Below are 20696 nucleotides of genomic sequence, written 5' to 3' on the forward strand. Positions count from 1 at the left end.
GTGCAGCTGGAGGCTGTCCGGATGCTCAGATAGAGACTTACGTCCCTATTAATCAAGGTTCTTCAGAGAAACAGAACCAATGGGACATATACAAAGGAAGAGATCTATTATGAGAAATCACCTCAATCAGGTATGGAGATTGAGAAGTCCCAGGATGTGTGTCTTCGAGCCGTAGACCGTGTGTGTGTGTGTTTGTGTGTGTGTATAACACAGTGGGGTAATTCAGTCTGAGTCCAAAGGCTCAGGGGAGTTCAAAGAACCAGGAGAGCCCATAGTGTAAAACCCAGTCCAAGGACAGGAGAAGGCAAATGTCCTTGCTCAGGAGACAGGCAGGAAGCAGAAAGGGACAAAGTCCCCTTCCTCCCCGTGTCTGTTCTATTCAGGCCCTCCTGGACAGGAAGATGCCCACCCACCTTGGCGAGGGCCACGGCCTTTAATGAGTGCACTGGTTCAAATGCTAATTTAACTTAGAGACACCTTCACAGACACACCTAGAAGTTACATTGAATCTGAGCATCCTTTGGAGGAGTCAAACTGACACATGAAATCAACTATCACACAGTCTTACTCTGTGCACATTCATCAGTGAATCTAGCAGAGGCACTACGTACAAAATGTTTTTATTCTAGGAAGATACATGAACGGGATCTTGGGAATGGGATCAGGGTCTTGGAATGAAAAATATACAAGGATATCCTTATGAAGACTATTAAATTAAAAAGAATGTTCCAGAAGGAGAAAACTATATGGGTCAGACAGAAAATGAAGGGTGTGTGCAGAACCCTCCAGCAAGATTCTTAGGAGGACAAAAGGTAGTACATAAAGCCCTTGTCAGGGTGCCTGGCACAGGAGAGACTTCCATTAAGAAGTAGTTACTTCATCAGCTACCTGATGCCATTAGGAGAGAAGGTTGAGAACCTGCTCTCTCCACAAAACACGGTTCAGAGCATGCCTCTGCAGACCTCTGGGGACCCTTTTGGTGCACCAAAACCCAAGGTAAAGGGTGGGGGGGGGTCGTCAAGCTGATCACTGGGGCAGGGCTGCCTTGCAGCCCCTAATCCTTACACCAAGTGCTGGGACTTCTGTGTGCAAGGATCCCTCCCTCGGGTTCAGAAGCTCTTTCTGCCCAATTCCCAGAGGGACCCTCCCAGGGTCTAGCTGCCTCTGGGGTCCTCCAGGGTCACCCCCTCCTCCGTCTCCTCATCACACCAGGCTGGCTACGAGCCGGTCCCAGAGTCTGGGCGCCCAGTCCACGGCCCGATCTCAGTCCTCAAGGTTTCCAGGCCCATGCTGGTGCTCCTCCCTCCTGCCCAGCACGCTGGCCACCCGCAACACGGGGGTCAGCAGACAAGTGATCCCAGGCCCTGCCCACAGTCCTGCCCAGGTGACCAGTGTGATGCCATCAGGCCCCATCCGGCCGCCCGAGAGGACTTCAGGGAGCAGGCCCTGGTCCACTTCCCACGCTCCGGGTCCGGCTACCTAAGAAGCACACGTTTAATGCAATCCCATTCAAAATACCATGGACTTTCTTCACAGAGTTGGAACAAATTATTTTAAGATTTGTGTGGAATCAGAAAAGACTCTGAATAGCCAGGGGAATATTAAAAAAGAAAACAAGAGCTGGGGGCAACACAATGCCAGATTTCAGGTTGTACTACAAACCTGTGGTCATCAAGACAGTGTGGTCCTGGCACAAAAACAGATACAAAGATCAATGGACCAGAATAGAGAACCCAGAAGTGGACCCTGCACTTAATGGTCAACTAATATTCGACAAAGGAGGAAAGACTATCCACTGGAAAAAAGACAGTCTCTTCAATAAATGGTGCTGGGAAAATTGGACATCCACATGCAGAAGAATGAAACTAGACCACTCCCTTGCACCATACACAAAGATAAACTCAAAATGGATGAAAGATCTAAATGTGAGATAAGATTCCACCAAAATCCTAGAGGAGAACACAGGCAACACCCTTTTTGAACTCGGCCATAGTAACTTCTTGCAAGATACGTCCACGAAGGCAAAAGAAACAAAAGCAAAAATGAACTATCGGGACTTCATCAAGATAAGAAGCTTCTGCAGGCAAAAGAAACAACAGAACTAAAAGACAACCTGCGGAGTGGGAGAAGATATTTGCAAATGACATATCAGATAAAGGGCTAGTTTCCAAGATCTATAAAGAACTTATTAAACTCAACACCAAAGAAACAAACAATCCAATCATGAAATGGGCAAAAGACATGAAGAGAAATCTCACAGAGGAAGACATAGACATGGCCAACAGGCATATGAGAAAATGCTCTGCATCACTTGCCATCAGGGAAATACAAATCAAAACCACAATGAGATACCACCTCACACCAGTGAGAATGGGGAAAATTAACAAGGCAGGAAACAACAAATGTTGGAGAGGATGCGGAGAAAAGGGAACCCTCATACACTGTTGGTGGGAATGTGAACTGGTGCAGCCACTCTGGAAAACTGTGTGGAGGTTCCTCAAACAGTTAAAAATAGACCTGCCCTACGACCCAGCAATTGCACTGCTGGGGATTTACCCCAAAGATACAGATGCAGTGAAACGCCGGGACACCTGCACCCCGATGTTTATAGCAGCAATGGCCACGATAGCCAAACTGTGGAAGGAGCCTCGGTGTCCATCGAAAGATGAATGGATAAAGAAGATGTGGTTTATGTATACAATGGAATATTACTCAGCTATTAGAAATGACAAATACCCACCATTTGCTTCAACGTGGATGGAACTGGAGGGTATTATGCTGAGTGAATGAAGTAAGTCAGTCGGAGAAGGACAAACATTATATGTTCTCATTCATTTGGGGAATATAAATAATAGTGAAAGGGAATATAAGGGAAGGGGGAAGAAATGTGTGGGAAATATCAGAAAGGGAGACAGAACGTAAAGACTGCTAACTCTGGGAAACGAACTAGGGGTGTTGGAAGGGGAGGAGGGCGGGGGGTGGGAGTGAATGGGTGACGGGCACTGGGGGTTATTCTGTATGTTAGTAAATTGAACACCAATAAAAAAAAAAAGGGCTAGTATCCTATATCTATAAGGAACTTTTTTTTTTTTTTGGTTTATAAGGAACTTATTAAACTCAACAGCGGGCAACCCTGGAGGCTTAGCGGTTTAGCACCACTTGCAGCCCAGGGTGTGATCCTAGAGACCCAGGATCGAGACCCATGTCAGGCTCCCTGCATGGAGTCTGCTTCTCTCCCTCTCCCTCTGCCTGTGTCTCTGCCTCTCTCTTCCTCTCTCTGTGTCTCTATGAATAAATAAATAAAATCTTTAAAAAAAATAAATTCAACAACAAAGAAACAATGTGATCATGAAATGGGCAAAAGACATGAAGAGAAATCTCACCGAGGAAGACATAGACATGGCCAACACGCACATGAGAAAATGCTCCGCATCACTTGCCATCAGGGAAATACAAATCAAAACCACAATGAGATACCACCTCACACCAGTGAGAATGGGGAAAATTAACAAGGCAGGAAACAACAAATGTTGGAGGGGATGTGGAGAAAAGGGAACCCTCATACACTGTTGGTGGGAATGTGAACTGGTGCAGCCACTCTGGAAAACTGTGTGGAGGTTCCTCAAACAGTTAAAAATAGACCTGCCCTACGACCCAGCAATTGCACTGCTGGGGATTTACCCCAATGATACAGAGGCAGGGAAACGCCGGGACACCTGCACCCCGATGTTTATAGCAGCAATGGCCACGATAGCCAAACTGTGGAAGGAGCCTCCGGTCAAGAAGCTGTGGTCTACGTATACAATGGAATATTCCTCATCCATTAGAAACGACAAATACCCACCGTTTGCTTCAAGGTGGATGGACCTGGAGGGTATTATGCTGAGTGAAGTAAGACAATCGGAGGAGGACAGACAGTGTATGTTCTCATTCATTTGGGGAATATAAATAATAGTGAAAGGGAATATGAGGGAAGGGAGAAGAAACGTGTGGGAAACGTCAGAAAGGGAGACAGAACATGAAGACTCCTAACTCCGGGAAACGAGCTAGGGGAGGTGGAAGGGGAGGAGGGCGGGGGTGGGGGTGACTGGGCGACGGGCCCTGAGGGGGCACTTGACGGGATGAGCACTGGGCGTTACGCTCTATGATGGCTAATTGGCCACCAAACAACCCACAAGCGCAGGCCCTCCCCGCAGGTGACCCACGGAAGGGGCGGGTCTGTGCCCGCTGCCGACCGCGTGACCCGGGGAGGGGCGCAGGCTCTTCCCTCCCACACCCCACGTGACTCAGGGAGAAGCCGCCCCTCCCGGCGCCGCCGTGGGAGCCAGAGGAAGCTTCGCGGCGCCGCGGTCAGGCTCTGAGCCTTCCGTTCCGGGCTCTTGGGACGACTCGGGTCCCCACGTCGCCATTGTCAGCGGCGGGGGGCTCCGGGGTCACCGGGCCTCGCCACGTGGAGCAGGAGCCCCGAGCCCACCTGCGAGGCCGCGGGACGGCGGGGTGTGCCGCAGCCTGGCCCAGGCTCCCCGCGCCCCCGGGTGTGACGGGACGGCGGACGGTCGGCCCCGGGGGTGCGGGCGGCGGCACCACGGGCCGGGCCGGCGGAGCCGTTCTCTCGGGCTCGAGCCGCCTGCGCCACCTGCGCGGCCTGGTCGCCTTGACCCGAGGCCCGAGGGCACGTGCTAGGCCCGGTCGCAGCCGCCCCCGCCCCGCCCCCCCCGCGGGGCCTCGCCTCGGGCTGCGGATGCGCAGGCCCCACGGTCAGGGTCAGGGCGTCAGCGGCGCTGAATCGCTGACTCGGGAGGGCGGCCCGCGGACGGAGGGCACGAGCCCGCGCACACCACGCGCTCTGGGGAGCGTCCTGACGAGTAAGTGGTTAGCGAGGGGGACCCCGGCGTTGGACGGCTGTGCTGGGCCGGGCGCACGGAGGCAGGGAGCCGACTGGCGATCGAGAGCCCGCCTCGGGAGCTGCTGGGGAGCGGCCAGGACGCCTTCCTCTCGGCTGGTGGGCGTGGGGGATGCGGGCCGAGCAGCTAAGGGTCCGCCTGGGACCTACTGACCAGGGAAGCGGAGTTCCCGAGAAGCCTCAACTCCCAGCCACGGCGGGTTTGCTGTGCTAAAGTCCTCCCGTTCGGGAAAGACTGGCCCCTGGGCGTGTCGATGGAGTTACCTGCATTGAGGCCCCTGTGATCTGAAATCGTCCTGAACCCTCTGAGCCCATGGGACTGAGTGGGCCAAGCCACTCTAGTTTCTTTTAAATTTTATTTATTTATGACAGAGAGAGGGGCACAGTCAGAGGCAGAGGCGGGCCCCTTGCAGGGAGCCTGACGTGGGACTCGATCCCGGGTCTCCAGGATCAGGCCCTGGGCTGATGGCGCGCTAAACCACTGAGCCACCCGGGCTGCCCTCCCACTCTCTTAAAAACTAAAATCTTGGGACGCCTGGGTGGCTCAGTAGTTGGGCATCTATCTGCCTTCTGTTCAAGGCTTGATCCTGGGGTCCTGGGATCAAGTCCTGCATAGCGCTCCTGGCACGGAGCCTGCTTCTCCCTCTGCCTAGGTCTCTGCCTCTTTCTCTGTCTCTCTCAAGAATAAATAAAATCTTAAAAACAAAACGAGCAAAGCTAAAATCTTTAGGGCACTTGGGTTGCTCTGTTGGTTAAGCATTGCACTCGATCTTGGCTTAGTTCTTGACTTTGGGGGGTGAGTTCTGTCCCCATACTGGGCATGAGGCCTACCTAAAAAGAAAACAACCAAAACACAAAACCAAAAAAAAAAAAAAAAAAAAAAAAACCATCCCCCTAAGAAACAAAAACCCCATCAAAGTCTTTTATTTGAATACTTGCAGAGCTATCCTTCACTGAGACAGGATTTGCTCTTCTTGCCCTCTTCTCCAGTTTCTCCCCTTGTGTGTAACTGGGGCTATGTTCCAGCATAACAGAGCAGGAGATGCGCTCAGGCTGAGAAGGCAGATGAAGGTACTACACCCTAAGGAGGCTGAACGACCTAACCAGCAAGTACCAGCTTGGGGACTGTGTTTGGGACTGGAGTATAGGTGCTTGATAAAGGAGAGGGGGATTCAGATTGGGTAGGGTGAATTTACTGCTTTGGAAGTATTCTTCTGAGATACAAGGTTTGACATTCTGTCAGGGACCGCAGGAGTTTGTGTGAACTTGCTACAAGGATGGCTTCTAGAAGCATGAAAGGAAGCTACGGCCGTGCTCAGTGAGGTTGAAATTGCTGGACCCCTGACAGATGGCAGCTGAAGGCTAAACCGCTCAGGGATTGTGAAGCTGGGATACATATGATGACTTTCTAAGGTAAGAAAACCCAAGCAAATGGATATATTCCACAGGAAGCACCGACAAACACATCATTTACCAAGGCTCTAGGAATATGCTGATGAGAGGGACAGCAGCGTCGTTAAACAGTTCAGTGGTGGGGTACGTGCATAGGCCAGTGCTGACAAACAGTAAGAGTGGCTGTCATAGAAACGGATGACAGGACCCTGCAGCACTTGAGGTCAGGCGGTGGCATTGAACCATCAGAGGCCAGGTTTACACCATTTACTGTGAGCCATGAGGTTGGAGTGGCAGCCAAGGCACCAACCCACAAAGGGTTCCAGAAATGGTTTGAAGAGCCCAGTGTTTTTCGTACAAAATGGAAGGTCAGCCACCAGGAGTAGTACTCTTATTATCAAAAGAAATCAAGGCTGGATGATGGGAGGCTGAAGACGGCTCAATACAAAGGCATGATCCCTTGCCAAGTTCTAGTCAGTGTTCAGGCCTGGGACTGTCTAGTCTTTGAAGAGGAGGCCAGGTCCCCAGAACAAAGGACCATGTATGTATGGCAAGGGGATAAATATTCTTCCAGGAATTTTCGTACAGTTATTCAGCATATCTTTTACCTGTAGCTGTGCAATAAGTTACCCCAAAACTTAGTAGCATAATTGACTATTTTTGTTATCTCACGTGGTTTCTGTGGGTCAAAAATCTAGTTAAAGCTTAGCCAGATAGTGCTGGCTCATGGTGTCTCTGAGAATGCACACAAGATGTGGGTTGGGGCTGTAGTCATTTGAAGGTTGAGCTGAGCCTGGGATGTCCACTTCCAAGGCAGCTTACTCACATGCACAAGCAGGGGGAGCAGCAGGCTCCCTGCTGAACAGAGAGCCTGATGTGGGGCTTGACCCCAAGACCCTGGGATCATGACTTGGGCCACCCCGGTGTCCGGCCAGTAAGTTTTTGACAAGAGGCCTCAATTCCTTGCCTCATGGATGTTTCCATAAGGCTACTTGGGTGTTTCCATGACGTGAAAGCAAGTGATCCAGGGGAAGCAAAGCGGAAGTCACAATGCCTTTTATGACCTAACGTTGGAAGTCACACATTGTAATTGTCACAGATTGTCACAGGTCTGCCTTACTCAGTGAGGCAGGGGACTTCACAAGGGAATGACTGAATACCAGGAGGCTAGAATCATTGTGGCCATTTGGGAGGCTGCCTACCACATTTGGGTAAATGTAAATAAACAAGGGGGATTGGACTCTAGGAGTAATTTGAGGAGTGGACTGGGGAAGGGGGAATATACCAAGAATTTTAATATTGTTGGATGTAGGGTCAGAGTTAACATTAGTTTCTGGATGTACAAAACATAATCGTGGCTCACTGTTAGGATGGGGCCTATGGGGAGCCAAATAAATAGAATCCCAGGTCAGGATCCAGCTCACAATGGTAACCGTGTGACATTACTCAGTTTGCAGATGTGTAATGGAATAGAATGTTTGAAAATCCATGCAGAACACACATTGCGTCTTTCATTTGTAGGATCAGAACTATCCTGATTGTGGAGGCCAAGTGGAGGCCTCTGTACCTGTTTCCATCCCTGGTCAAAATAGTAAGTATAAAACAATATCACAATCCAGGAGGAATGACGGATATTTTTATTACTCTTTTGTTGTTTTGTTTTGTTTGGTGTTTTTTTTATTCCTTTGTTTTTAAAAAAGATTTTATTTATTCACATGAGACAGAGAGAGAGAGGTAGAGACATAGGCAGAGGGAGGAGAAGCAGGCTCCATGCAGGGAGTCCAATGTGGGACTGGATCCTGGGACCCCAGGATCACTCCCTGACCCTAAGACAAATGCTCAACTACTGAGCCACCCAGGCATCCCTAATTTTATTCCTCTTAAGGATATAAAGGATTCAAGTGATGGTCCTTGTCATATTTCCATTTAATTCACCTGTCTACCCCTGCAGAAACCAGATTCATCCTGGAGGTTGGCCGAAATTTCCATAAATTCACCCAGATAGTAGCCCCAACTGAGGCTGCTATGCCAGATGTAGTCTCTTCGCTCAAGCCAGATTCATGACTTCTCAGGTACATGGTATACAAACATTAGTTGGCAAATGTGTTTCTTTCTATCCCTATCAGATACCGTTTGGATTCACATGGAGCAGACAACAGTATGCATTTCCCATTGCTCCAGGGTTGTACCTTTCCAGTCTGTCATAGTTCACGTACCACCTGGGTATCTGAAGAACATTGTGCCGATTTGCTCCTCTGATAGCTTGTCAATGGAGTTAGATTACAGGAAATGTCTGGCACATTGGAAGCCTTGGTAAGAAACGTGCATTCCATTGTTGGAGAAGATGCCTGTGAAGATTCAATTATCTGCCACATGAGAACAATTTTGAGTGCCCCAACAGTTGGGGACATGCTGGGTCCTATCATCCAAAGTAAAACATGAGTTATACCACTTGAATCTCCTGCAGAGAAGGAAGCACAATGCCTGAGAGGACTTTTCAGGTTTTGGAGACAACATATTCCACATCTCAGAACACTCTCTGCCTTGTATACCAGGTGACACAAAAGACTGCCACTTAAAAAAAAAAAAAGGTTTTATTTGTTAAAGAAGGAGAGCACAGGGCAGGAGCAGAGAGAGAGGGAGAAGCAGGTTCCCTGCTGAGCACGGATCCCAACACAGGGCACGATCCCAGGACATTGAGATCACAACCTGAGCCAAAGTTCCCAACGCAGGGCTCCATTCTAGGACGTTGAGATCACGACCTGACCAAAGTCAGACTCTTAACTGACTGAACCCAAAAAGACTTCGACTTTTGAGTGTATCCCAGAATAGGAAAGTTCTCTGCAGAGCAGCAGAGTCTAAGCTGCAGTTGAAAGCAGCCTTGTTACTTGGGCATAAGACTGAGCAGATCTCAGAAGATTGGGTGTATCATGGGTAGGGAACGATACCTTCCAGGAGTCTGGAGCAAACCCATGCTGTCCACAGAGGTGGCTCGGATATGTTTCATAAAGCCGTTCCTGTAATGCTTCTGGGCCCTGGTGGAAGACCGTTGGACATGACATGACCGCATGCCCAGAACTGCATCTTGTGAGGTAAGTTCTGTCAAACCCACCAAGTGATAACGTTGGTTAGGTTCCACAACTATCCACTGGTGAGCGGAGGAGTCCCACAGAGTTAGAAGCCACGGCTGCCACCTGAAGACTTTATCCTCTTTGTGTCTAGCACCGAGTTGGCAAGCAAAGGAGCCCCCATTCTTGGTTGGAGTGAATGACCCAGGTTAGGAAAGGATAGGGCTGCTTTTAAACCGGGACATAGAAGGACGCCTGGGTGGCTCAGCAGTTAAGCATCTGCCTTCAGCTCATGGCGTGATCCTGCACTTCTTGGATCAAGTCCCACATCGGGCTCCCCGAGGGAAATCTCCCTCTGCCTCTGTCTCTGCCTCTCTTTCTGTGTCTCTCATGAATAAATAAATAAAATCGGAAAAAAATTAAAACCAGGGCATAAAGAGCAATAAGTTTGACTCCCAGGAGATTCATCCAGGACCCTCTTGGTATTCCCTTGCCCCGTTGTGACAGTAAAAAGACAAGTGCCACAACCCTTGCCAAAAGAGGCCTGGTGAGCTGGGGCTCAGAAATTTTAGAGATGAAGGTGTGAGGAAGGCCACCTGGCAACTTAGCGAGGAGGACAGCAGAGTTTGTAGGGACCTTGAGGGGAATCTGCAACAAATAATGCAGGGAGGACAAGATGAGTATCCATCATAGCCCAAGACCAGCTGCAGTGGCCAAGGCCATCATTTACTCACTGGTCTTCCTCTTCTGAGTCTTCCCCAGGATTAGAGGCCACTGGAATCTCAGGGGAGACCCTTCCCACATAGGTGAAGTGCATTCAGGCGGTGCACGTGGTCAGTTGGCCAGCAATAGATCCTGGATTTTGTGGAGGAGAAGAGGAGTGACCCATTGTTGGCTGCACTCAGAAGCCAGAGGCCTCATCTCCTCCTACCTGCTGGGCAGAGGCCCAAGGCCTTGGGCTGAGAATCTCCACAAAGGGATAAAGCAGAAGTCAGTGTGACAAGTAGACTGTGCTTAAACAGCCACCTCAACTACAGAGGGAGGTTGATGAGGATCGTTCAGGTGCAGATGCGCAGCGGGGAGATGCTTAGTGGCTTCAGGTGGGAGCAGCTGTAGTGGGAATGGCTCCTCCTCAGAAAGGCATTTGGGAGGAAGGCTGACAGGCTGAGGGGGAGGGCAATGGAGGTCGCCTCAGAGTGTGGGAGTTCTCACTGCTGACCTTTGGAGAACCTCTTTTCTGTGTCCTCTGCAGCCATCAGTAGGATATACATCCCTCATGAGGAGTCAAGTAGTTGGACTGACTTTTTTGCTGAGTGAGAGGGGCATGAGGGAGGGGCAAGGGCAGAGACACCCCTCTGGGTTCCAGGCATGTGGCTCTTCTTGGGCTGTTCCTTCAGAGAAATGGGACATTTCAGAAGCACAGGGGAGGGTTCACACACAGCCACTTCTGCAGCAAGGGCCCTCCTGCTTCCGAGGAGCTCTGCCATCAGAACAGTTGGTGGTTGTGACAGGGGCCTGGTGTGCCCTCCTGTCCTGCCTGCTCCATAAGCTGCCTCCCGGGCCTCAGCTCTGAGCAGGTGCCCCTTCCTGCTCATACATAAGTGGAGCATGCTCAGTTGGGTCATAGTCCAGTGTTTTGGTGGTTCTAAATGCTCATGTACCAAACCTGCCCCAGCGCATTCCCCTTGTGCCCCACAGAAGAGCAGCCTGCCATGGGATGTGAGGGCTGAGCACTGCTCCAGGGAGCAGCAGAGCAGTCGGGGTGGGAAGTAGAGGAAGGTCGGGCCCGGGTGTGGATTGCTGGCCGTGCTGGTGGTGGAGGTAAACGCATGTGGTTGTAGAGCCTCCTCGAGTACCACAGTGCTGGCGGGTGGCTCTGGCCCTCGCCTGGGGCCCTGCCTGCGGCTGTTGCTCCTGAGGCCTCGTGGGTTCTGCAATTGATTTCTGATTTCACACCTGTATAGGCTTAGGTGTTGGCTTCTGTAGTCTGCACACTAGTTTCCCAATCCACCTTTTTCAGATTCTAAAAGTTGGCTTTTCTTGAAGAGTGGGGCTAATTCATTCTCCTTGACTTTCTGGTCTTAGCTATTCCTTTACTTCATTTAGGGTTTCAGGAGGCAGCTGAGAGCACTCAGGCTCAGTTGTCCATGTGTCATCAGAAGTTCACTGAGAGATTCTCAAATGTGTCAGTCTGCTCTTGTTCCTAGAAGAAATGCTTTGTGATTCTGTTCAAAGAACACCAATTAGTTCTTCTTAGTAATGTTTTAGTAACGACCTTTGTATCTACTTATACCTGAGATGGTACATTTTAAAGAAGATTTATTTACTTGAGATAGGACAAGCGGGGAAAGAAGGGCAGAGGGAGAAGCAGACTCCTCGCTGAGTGCAGGGAGCCCCATTCGGGGCTCAATCCCAAGACCCTGGGATCATGACCTGAGCTGAAGGCAGCCGCAGAGCTGAACCACCCAGGCACCCCACGATGGTGCTTTAATGTTCCCTTCTCTTGTCTTTTTCTGACATTTTATGTCAAAAATTCACTAGCCCCATAAGAGGGGTTTTTTATGTCTTCTTGATTTTTTATTTTTTATTTTTTTATTATTTTTTTTTCTTCTTGATTTTTTAAAAATAATTTTCTAGTCTCTGAATTGATCTGAGCTTGGTAGAATGTGAATAGGGACGTATTCCATAGAGCAGGAAGGAGGACAGATCTGAACTTGTGGAAAGTTGCCGTTACTGTTTTAGAAGCTCTGCTTGCCAGAGAAGGCAAACAAAACCTCAGGACCCGACCTCTTACCACTGGACTGGGGTAAGAGATGGGTTATTCTGTCCGGCTCCTTGAAATCACCTTGGAGATGGTGATGATCTTTGGGAAAGTTCAGGAAATTAGGTTTGGAACAATTTATACTCTCTGAAGTCCAATAAAGGATGGAGATGAAGCCATAATTGTTTTCCTTCACTTAGCTGGTATTAAGGGACACTGGGTGAACCTAGCAGAGAAAGAGCTGAAGATTTAGGACTAGAAGTTGTAGGATGGCAGGAGAGGTGGAGGACCGCCTAGGGTCTCACTTCCTGCTAAGATGGGTGGTTGAGGCTGAGTGTCCTGTGCCAACAGGAGGAGGCTGAGCACTGTGAAAATCTACTTAGGCTTTTCCCTTAACCTTGTGCCAGGTTGGTGGAGATGAGTGGACAAGACCCTCTCAATCTCTTGGATCTTGCAGCACAGAGCCTGCGGAATGAGAAGGCCTCAGCTGTACGTGACCTGGAAGAGCTCCCTGTGGGCCTTTTCCCAACTCTGTCCACAGCAGCCTTTGATGGGGGACACACGAAGACTGTGACAGCAATGGTGCAGGCCTGGCCCTTTCCCTGCCTCCGTCTGGGACCGTTAAGAGATCAGTCAAGAACTCAAGACCTCTTGGAAGCCGTCCTGGATGGGCTGGAATTGGTTCCTCCTAACGCAGTTTGGCCCAGGTAACTGGAGAGTTGGGGTGCTGGTAGGGGCACAGTGAATTGCAGAAGTGGGAGCTGGATTCAGGGATGTGGAGTCCAAGCATGTGCTAGCCTCTCCTGGTGGTGCAGCATCTGTCATCATGAGGCCCTGAGGCCATTGTCAGAGTCCCTCCGTGAAGAGAGTCCTGGCATAGTTCAGAGCTGATCATGCTACTGAGGTGGTTAAGAGTGTGGCTGGGTTCCTGGGTGGTATCCCGGCAACGTATAATGTGGGGAAGCAAGGAGGGCACCTAGAAGGCGTAGTGGACGGCAGAGGGCAGGGCTGCTGGTTGGCACAGTGGTGGGTCCCCAGGGTCTGCCGCTGCTGCTGGTCTCCTGCCGGCCCCGCTCTACAGGCCTGAAATTCCTCATGTCTGCTCTCCTCCTCATTCCCCACAGGAGATCAAAGCTGAAGGTGCTGGATTTTACCCATGACGTTGAGCACTCCAACTGGGAGGAGTGCTCGGAGGCTACTCCTGCACCCTTTGTCATCACTCACATGCTAGAAGAGCCGGAGGCGGACAAGCTGACACCCAGTTACAAAGAACAGCCTTAGCATCACCGAGAACCCGAGGAAATACACAGAGACCTTTTCCTAGGTGGTTTGTTCGGCTTCTTCCACCTGTCTGGGTTCCCCTCGTACATACTCCAGAGAGTCGAGAAGAACCATGGCGGTCTGCGCCTCCACTGTCAGACACTGGTCATTGTCCAAGTGCCATTCCTCAGCCTTGTCGAGATCCTGGGGATGCTGGAGCTGGAGACCATCCGGGAGCTGAGGCTTCATTACAGGAGTACGTTCTGCTCCCGTTCTGACCTAATCCAGTTTTTTTACCTGCGCAAGGGTAAATGAGCAACCTGGGCAACCTCATCATGAACGACATCCCCTGGGATTTCCCTGCAGACTGTTTCTTTTTGCTGAGTCCACTGGGCCGCCTCTAGAAGCTCCATCTCATCTTTGGCTGTCTCTCGGGCCAGCTGCATAAGATGCTGAGTGAGTGTGCGACAAGTCCCTCTGAAGGGCCAGGGGCCAGGATCCCTGGAGTCTTCCCTGAACCCCGCTGCGTCGGAGCAGAGACAAGCCTGGATTTCCAATCCTGTGAGGCCGCAGAGTCACTGAGGACACAGACTGCAAGGCTGAGGTCTTGGACCAGCCAGTGGCTGTCGATTGCTATAGAAGAGAAAGATGCAGGTCTGAAATTGGCCTGTCATTCACTCTTTCATTCATTTTCACGCACTCAGTCCGTGCCAAGCAGACAGCTAAGAATGGATATGAAACTCTGACCAAACTCAGGGTCTCGTCTTCCTAGAGCTTATGTAGAGAAAGTGAACCAGGATGGTAGGTTGTCAGGGTGGTGTTTGAGGGAGGGAACTGCCCCCTCACCAATGTCTAAGCTCAGCTGATTTGATGAACTCCTTCCTCTCTTTTGTGTCTCACAGACTTCTCTGTAGCCTGCCCCCCCTACCCCCCCGAATACAGAGCTGTTCTCCTGGGGCCTGGTCTTTGAGTAAATAGAAGCATGGGGAACCATCTTCCCAAATTCTCCAGCCAGTAAAACCTATGCTTTACCATGTGTAGGAGCTATAGCTAAATTTCATTAATTCAGCCACACTTTGTGGAGCATGTGCGATAATTGTGTTGATGGGGCTTATTAGGAAGCTAAGGCTGAGAGGTGCCTGACTCCATAGTCTGCAAACAGAGAGGTCCCATGGCCAGCGGGGATGGGTTTCACTCCACACTCTGTGGTCTTAACCACTACAGAAGCCTGGCTCCCACCATGTGCATCCAGACTCGGGTAGGCATTGTGCCAATTTCTCAGGCCAGATTTCTGGATCTTTCCCAAATGTATCTAGTGGGACACTCGAGTTTCCAAGAAGTGACTGTGTCTGTCTGTCCACAATGGCCTGCAAAACCACTGGAGACGCTGGTGATCAATGGATGCAGGCTCATTGAGAATGACATCACCTACTTGTCCCAGAGCATTCATGCCACCCGCCTGAAGGAGTTGGTTCTCTGTGGCAATAACCTGTCCCACACGGTTCCTGGGCCCCTCCAGGTTCTGCTGGGGGAGGTGTCTGGCACTCTACAGCACCTGAACTTGTGCAGCTGCCGGCTGAAGGAAGCCCAGCTCCGAACCCTGCTTGCCTGCTCTGTGCTGCTGCTCGAGCCTCCCCTCGCTCGTGTTCTACGACCATGTCATCTCCACATCGGGCATCACGAACGTGCTTCAACAGTTAGGAGGGTTGAAGGAGCTGAAGCGTGTGCAGTCCCCTGTTCCTGCTGAATGTGTTGTATACTTGGATGAATACAGGTGGGGGAAGCTCAACAGAGTGGAACTTGCCCGGGTGCACGCCAAGTTGCAGGAAATGTTGCAACCACCCCAGCGGGCCGACATGGAGTCAACTAATTCTACCTCAGTGGCCTGACACTGAAAACGCACAGCTGACCTGATGGGGAAGAGGAGCAGCATCTGTCCTGGAGCTGTGGTTGTGGATTTCCCGGATGGTGTGGCTTCAAGGAAAACTATCAAAACAAGAAAACACAACCAACGCTCCAGTGGGGACTGCTGTTTCTGGGTCCAGCTGGGGCTCAATTCTTCATGAAATCGACAAGCACTGGTCAAACATGGACACTGTGCAAGTGTTCTGATGCTGCGTATAAAAGGACAACTTCGCCTGACACTGGTACTTCTAGTCTGTTTACCCAGTTTCCCTTTCATTATGCTTCAGTATTCCCACTTTGAACAACACGCAGTTGGGTGAGTTAATTCTCAAAACATTAGTTTATAAAGTGAGGTCAATGAAATGTTCATCAAAGGAATAGGTGAACGTGATACGATCAACACGGAGCGTTCATTCAACTATTTATTCAAATATTTGTTGACTTCCTGTTTTGTTCAGAAACTGCTCTCACCGGGAAGACGGTGTAAACATTCGGGGTGTCTGCTCTCCAAGAACTTAGCTTTGAAAGAGGATGGGGCCCACTAAACCAAGTCAGCAGACCCGTAAGAAAGCTGGTTTCAAAGGAGCGCTGTAAGAATGACAGAAGGAATACCAGTCTGATGAGGGCTTATTGGAGTTAGGAGCACTATGAGATGATTGAGAATATGCATCAGTCTCTGCCCTCAGTTGCTGGCACAGAGCTCCTGAAACCTTGTCATTTCCTAAGTAATAACACTAGGAACATCCTCTGTTCCAGCATTTGGTCTTTGACCCCCATCCCTGACAGAGGGCTTTTGTTCTTTTAAGATTTTATTTATTCATGAGAGAGACAGAGAGAGAGAGAGAGAGGGGCAGAGACACAGGCAGAGAGAGAAGTAGGCTTCCGCCCAGGGAGCCCGATGTGGGACTGGATCCTGGGACACTAGGACCACGCCCTGGGCCAAAGGCAGGGTAACCCACTGAGCCACCCAGGAGTCCCCAGAGGGCTCTTGAAAGCTTTATAAATTCCCAAGTGATAAGGGTGCTAGGATCATCTTTTGTTCTAATGAGGTGGCTCAGGCTGTGCTCTCAGATGACTCCCAGATGGGACTGGTCCCCAGAAAGATGAGGCCATGATTACGAGCTTGGAATTTTAGGCCCCATCCCTCATCTTCCAGAGCAGGGAAGAGGGGCTGGAAATGGAATGATTGATCATGCCTATGTGAGGAAACCTTCCTAAAACCCCAGTCATAGGGGATTTGGAGAGCTTCCACCTAGATGTACCCCAACACCACAAGGACAGAAACTCCTGCACGTCCTCCCCCCGCCAAGACTTCACCCTGTGTAAGTCTTCATCCGGCTCTTCATCTGTATTGTTTGTCCTTTTATAACTGGTAAATGTGTTTCCCTGAGATCTGTGAGCCACTGTAGCAAATTACTCCAACCCGAGGGGGTGCTCATGGGAGCCTCTGATTTGCATCCAGATCAGACAAGTTGTATAACCTGGGGACTTAACTACTATTGGCATCTGAAGTAGGGCGGGGGCGGTCTTGTGGGACTGGGCGGGTAAGTTGGGATCCGCCACTATCTCCAGGTGGATGGTATCAGAGATGTGATGTGACTGAGTTCTCATTGCAGGGAAAAATCGCCTCACGCCTAAAGTGTCAGAAGTCACTTGTGTGAAGAGTAACGGAGACACAGGAGAGACTCCCAGCAGGGAAGCCCCAGGTTTTTCCCTTTGAAGGAGGTAGACAGAACTGGGGTTTTCCTTTATAGCCCCTATTCTTTTTGAGGGGGGTTGTGGTGGGGAAGATCAGGGAATTGAGGCTTCTGTGTGAACCTTCTGATGACTCATAGGTGAGTGTTGAGAAGCACCCAGATATGAGGAGAGCTGGGGACACCCCTCCCAGGCGGAGAAATGAGAGAGACGGTGAGAAGGAGTCAAGGAGATGGAGGCTTCACTTTGAGTAGTATGGATAGGTTAACAGTATTTTTCCAATCCAGGAACTTGGAATGTCTTTCCATTTATTTGGGTCTTTGAAAATTTCCTTCATCAGTGTTTATAATTTTCAGCATACGAGTCTTGCACCTCTTTTGATTCCTAAGTATTTTATTCTTGCTGTTGTTATGGTAGATGGAATTGTTTTCTTAATTTCTTTTTTAGATATTTCATTGTTAGTCTTTCGAAATGTCTCCAATTTTTATATGTTGATTTTATATTGTGCAAGTTTACTGAATTTTAGTAGGTTTTTGTGGAAAGTCTTTACACTTTCCTACATATATGATCTTTCCACCTGTGAATAGATAATTTTACTTTTTTCTTTATGACTTCTATACCTTGTGTTTCTGTGTCTTGCCTGATTGCTCAGGCTAGGACTTCCAGAACAGTGTTGAGTAGCAGTAGTGAGAGTGGAGATCGTTGCCTTGTTCTTTCAGGTTTAACGCACTGGTTATATTAGCTGTAGAGTTTTCATAGATGGGCTTTATTGTGTTGAGGTTTTAGAAGTTTTACTGAACATGAGTTGGTGTTGAAGTTTGTCACATGTTCTGCGTCTGTTGAAATGATGATGATGTAATATTTGTGTCTCATTGTTTGTATTGTGTCTCACATTGATTTGCATTGATTTTGCATGTGTGAGGCCAACTTTGAATCCCAAGGATAAATCCCACTTGGTCAGGGTATAGGACTCTCTTGATGTGCTGTTGAATTTAGTTTGTTAGTACAGTTGACCCTTGAGAACAGCATGGTGGATACGGATGCCAACAGTGAGAAATCTGTATATAACTTTTGTCTTCCCCCAAAACGTAAGTACTAATGGCATACTATTGTGAGAAGCCTTACCGACAGGAATAACACATATTTTATGTTATATGTATGATATACTGTATTTATATAGTAAAGTAAACTAGAGAAAAGGAAATATTTAAAAAATCACAAAGAAGAGAAAATAGGGGTGCTTGGGTGGCTCCTTCAGTTAAGAGTTCAACTCTTGATGTCGGCTCAGGTCTCAATCTCAGGGTCATGAGTTCAGGCCCTGCATTGGGCTCCACGCCCAATGGAGTCTACCTTCAAGGGTGTGGGGGCACCTGGATGATTCAGTTAAGCATCTGACTCTTGATTTCAACGTAGACCATACATGATCTCAGGGTCATGAATTCAAGCCCCAGTGTAGACTCCATGCTGGGCATAGAGCCTGCTTAAGATCCTCTCTCCCACTCCCTCCCGCAACTTGCCCACCTGCACTCTAATAAAAAAGAGAAGATAGGGTCAGGGTACTGTATACATACTTACGTGAGTGTACTGGCTCGTGACAGGAATGGTGGCCCCGAGATGGCCATGTCCTGCAGCCTGGTAGCCTTGGCTCATCAGTAGGTCACTGGGTGGGTCTAAAGGTGGCAGCAGTATCTTGGAGGTTCAGTATAGCTGCCCCATCTGCCTGCTGGTGTACCACAAGCCATGGTCAACAGCTACTGTAGCCAAACTTGAGTGTGCTGGCCTCCAGGAGGCCATGGGGCCAGGGCACCACTAGGAGGAGGAGTCCACACCCAGCCCAGGAGGGGCCCAAGGCCTGCAGTCACACCTACTGCATGGAGGACTTGGGAGGGATGAGGGCACCAGGGGTGTGGGGCTCTCTTTGCGGCACTGTCTCTGCCCTCTGGGCACTTTCTACTTTAGCCCAGCCTTCTACCTGCCAGCCCCAGGAGTTCAGCCCAATCACCCCATTAGTACATGATGTGACCTGCCCAGTCCTGGGACCTCCTGTGGTGGGCGGATGCTGGCAGCCTCACTGAGCCTCTCTAGGTACTCAGAAGGCAACAACAGATGGGACGTCTGTGCTAAAGGCCTTCAGTTTGGTCCTATGCGGTTGTAAATAAATGCCTTGTGGCTTAATGTTGGCAGCTCTTTGAGAAGCTACATTTAAGTGAACCCATGCAGTTCAACCCTGTGGTGTTCACAGATCAACTGCATATCCTGTTTTTTTCTTAAACATCTATTTCTATGATAAAGGTTACTTTATGAATTAGGTACCGTGAGATATTAACGATAAAGCTAATATACAAAAAATTGTAACAACATGGCCTAAAAAAAGTTATGTGAATGTCTCTCTCTCACAAAATACCTTATTGTACCATACGCACCCCTTTTCTTATGATGATGTGAGGCGACGCAATGCCTGTGTGATGAGATGAAGTAGGTGAATAACGTAGGCCTTGTGACGTAGTGTTAGGCTACTGTTGACCTTCTGATCTTACCTCAGAAGGAGGAGGGTCATCTGCTTCCAGATCACAGTTGATCACAGGTAATTGAAACCATGGAAAGCAAAACCGTGGGTGAGGGGGATTACTGTCTATCACTGTGATGCTATGATGTGGGGTGCATGTATATTTACAAGTCTTATGTTTTACTTCTGGGTTAACCCTTTTATCATTCCATAATGGCATTCTTCGTTTCGTGAGACCATTTTTAACTTAAAGTCCATTTTGTCTGACATAAGCAGAGCCACCCTTTCTTTTAGTTACCATTTGCATGGAATATTTTCCATTCCTTCACTTTCAGTCTGTGTGTATTCTTCAATATACCACAAGTCTCTTATGACAGCATGTTACTGGTTCTTGTTTTATTTATCCATTCAGCCACTCCATGGCTTTTGAGTAAAGAGTTTAATGCTGGGGCACCTGGGTGGCTCAGTCGGTTGAGCATCTGACTCTTGGTTTTGGCTTAGATCTTGACCTCAGGGTCAGGAGATCAAGCCCCATGTCTGGCTCCGCGTTCAGGAGAGAGTCTGCTGGGATTCTCTCTCTCTTCTCCCTCTGCCCTTGACCTGCTCACATGCATGTGCACTCTCTCTGGAAAAATACATCTTTTTCTTTCTTTCTTTTTTTTTTTAATGAGTTTATGGGCAGCCCCGGTGACTTAGCAGTTTAGCACCACCTTCGGCCCAGGGCGTGATCCTGGGGACCCAGGGTCGAGTCCCATGTCAGGCTCCCTGCATGGAGCCTGCTTCTCCCTCTGCCTGTATCTCTGCCCCCTTCTCTCTAACTCTCACGAATACATTAATAAAATCTTTAAAATATAAAATAAAAAAGTTTAATTTTTAACATTTCAATAATTATTGATGGATAAAGACTTAGTATTGCCATTTTGGTTGTTTTCTTTTGCTATTGTGTTCCTTTCTTTGTCTTTTGCTGTCTTTATTATTTAGTCATTTTTTTATAGTAATTTGCTTTCATCTTTTGTGTCTCTATTCTGGATTTTTTTTCTGCATTGGTACCATGAGAGTGTTCTCAATGGCATCTAGAATGGTGAACCCTTCCCAGAAGTTTTCAGTTTACTTAGCCTATATCCATCAGAGGAATCACTGTGGCAGCTGTAGCCTTACAAATTTATTTATTATTATTTTTAGGTTTTTTAAAGAAATCTCTAGACC

At 49.0% G+C, this 20696-nt stretch overlaps 1 protein-coding gene across 3 annotated transcripts; it reads left to right on the forward strand.

Annotated features, from left to right (window-relative positions):
* Positions 1-7830: 7830 nt before the first annotated feature.
* On the forward strand, positions 7831-20113 carry LOC140629661 (melanoma antigen preferentially expressed in tumors-like). 3 transcript variants are annotated; one of them, XR_012027488.1, is made up of 4 exons: positions 7831-7886; positions 8247-8367; positions 12532-12831; positions 13249-20113. XR_012027488.1 is itself a non-coding variant. In XM_072819183.1 (3 exons), the coding sequence occupies exons 1-3, from the start codon at positions 9356-9358 to the stop codon at positions 13403-13405; spliced, it is 489 nt and encodes a 162-aa protein (XP_072675284.1). In that variant the 5' UTR covers positions 9330-9355; the 3' UTR covers positions 13406-20113. The 3 variants fall into 3 exon arrangements, 1 of the variants encoding a protein (XP_072675284.1); XR_012027487.1 differs by lacking the exons at positions 7831-7886; positions 8247-8367 and adding an exon at positions 9330-9387 and having other exon boundaries at positions 13249-16611; positions 16906-20113; XM_072819183.1 differs by lacking the exons at positions 7831-7886; positions 8247-8367 and adding an exon at positions 9330-9387.
* The last annotated feature ends 583 nt before the right edge of the window (positions 20114-20696 follow it).

The sequence above is a fragment of the Canis lupus genome (assembly GCF_048164855.1).
Source record: "Canis lupus baileyi chromosome 27 unlocalized genomic scaffold, mCanLup2.hap1 SUPER_27_unloc_6, whole genome shotgun sequence".
In the NCBI taxonomy this organism is placed as follows: domain Eukaryota; kingdom Metazoa; phylum Chordata; class Mammalia; order Carnivora; family Canidae; genus Canis; species Canis lupus.

Excerpts from the sequence above, each read along its gene's own strand:
- LOC140629661 (XM_072819183.1), top strand. The coding sequence starts at position 9,356 with ATGACCGCATGCCCAGAACTGCATCTTGTGAG. Across the intron at positions 9,388-12,531 it reads CCAGAACTGCATCTTGTGAG|GTTGGTGGAGATGAGTGGAC; the intron begins GTAAGTTCTGTC and ends ACCTTGTGCCAG. Across the intron at positions 12,832-13,248 it reads CCTAACGCAGTTTGGCCCAG|GAGATCAAAGCTGAAGGTGC; the intron begins GTAACTGGAGAG and ends CATTCCCCACAG.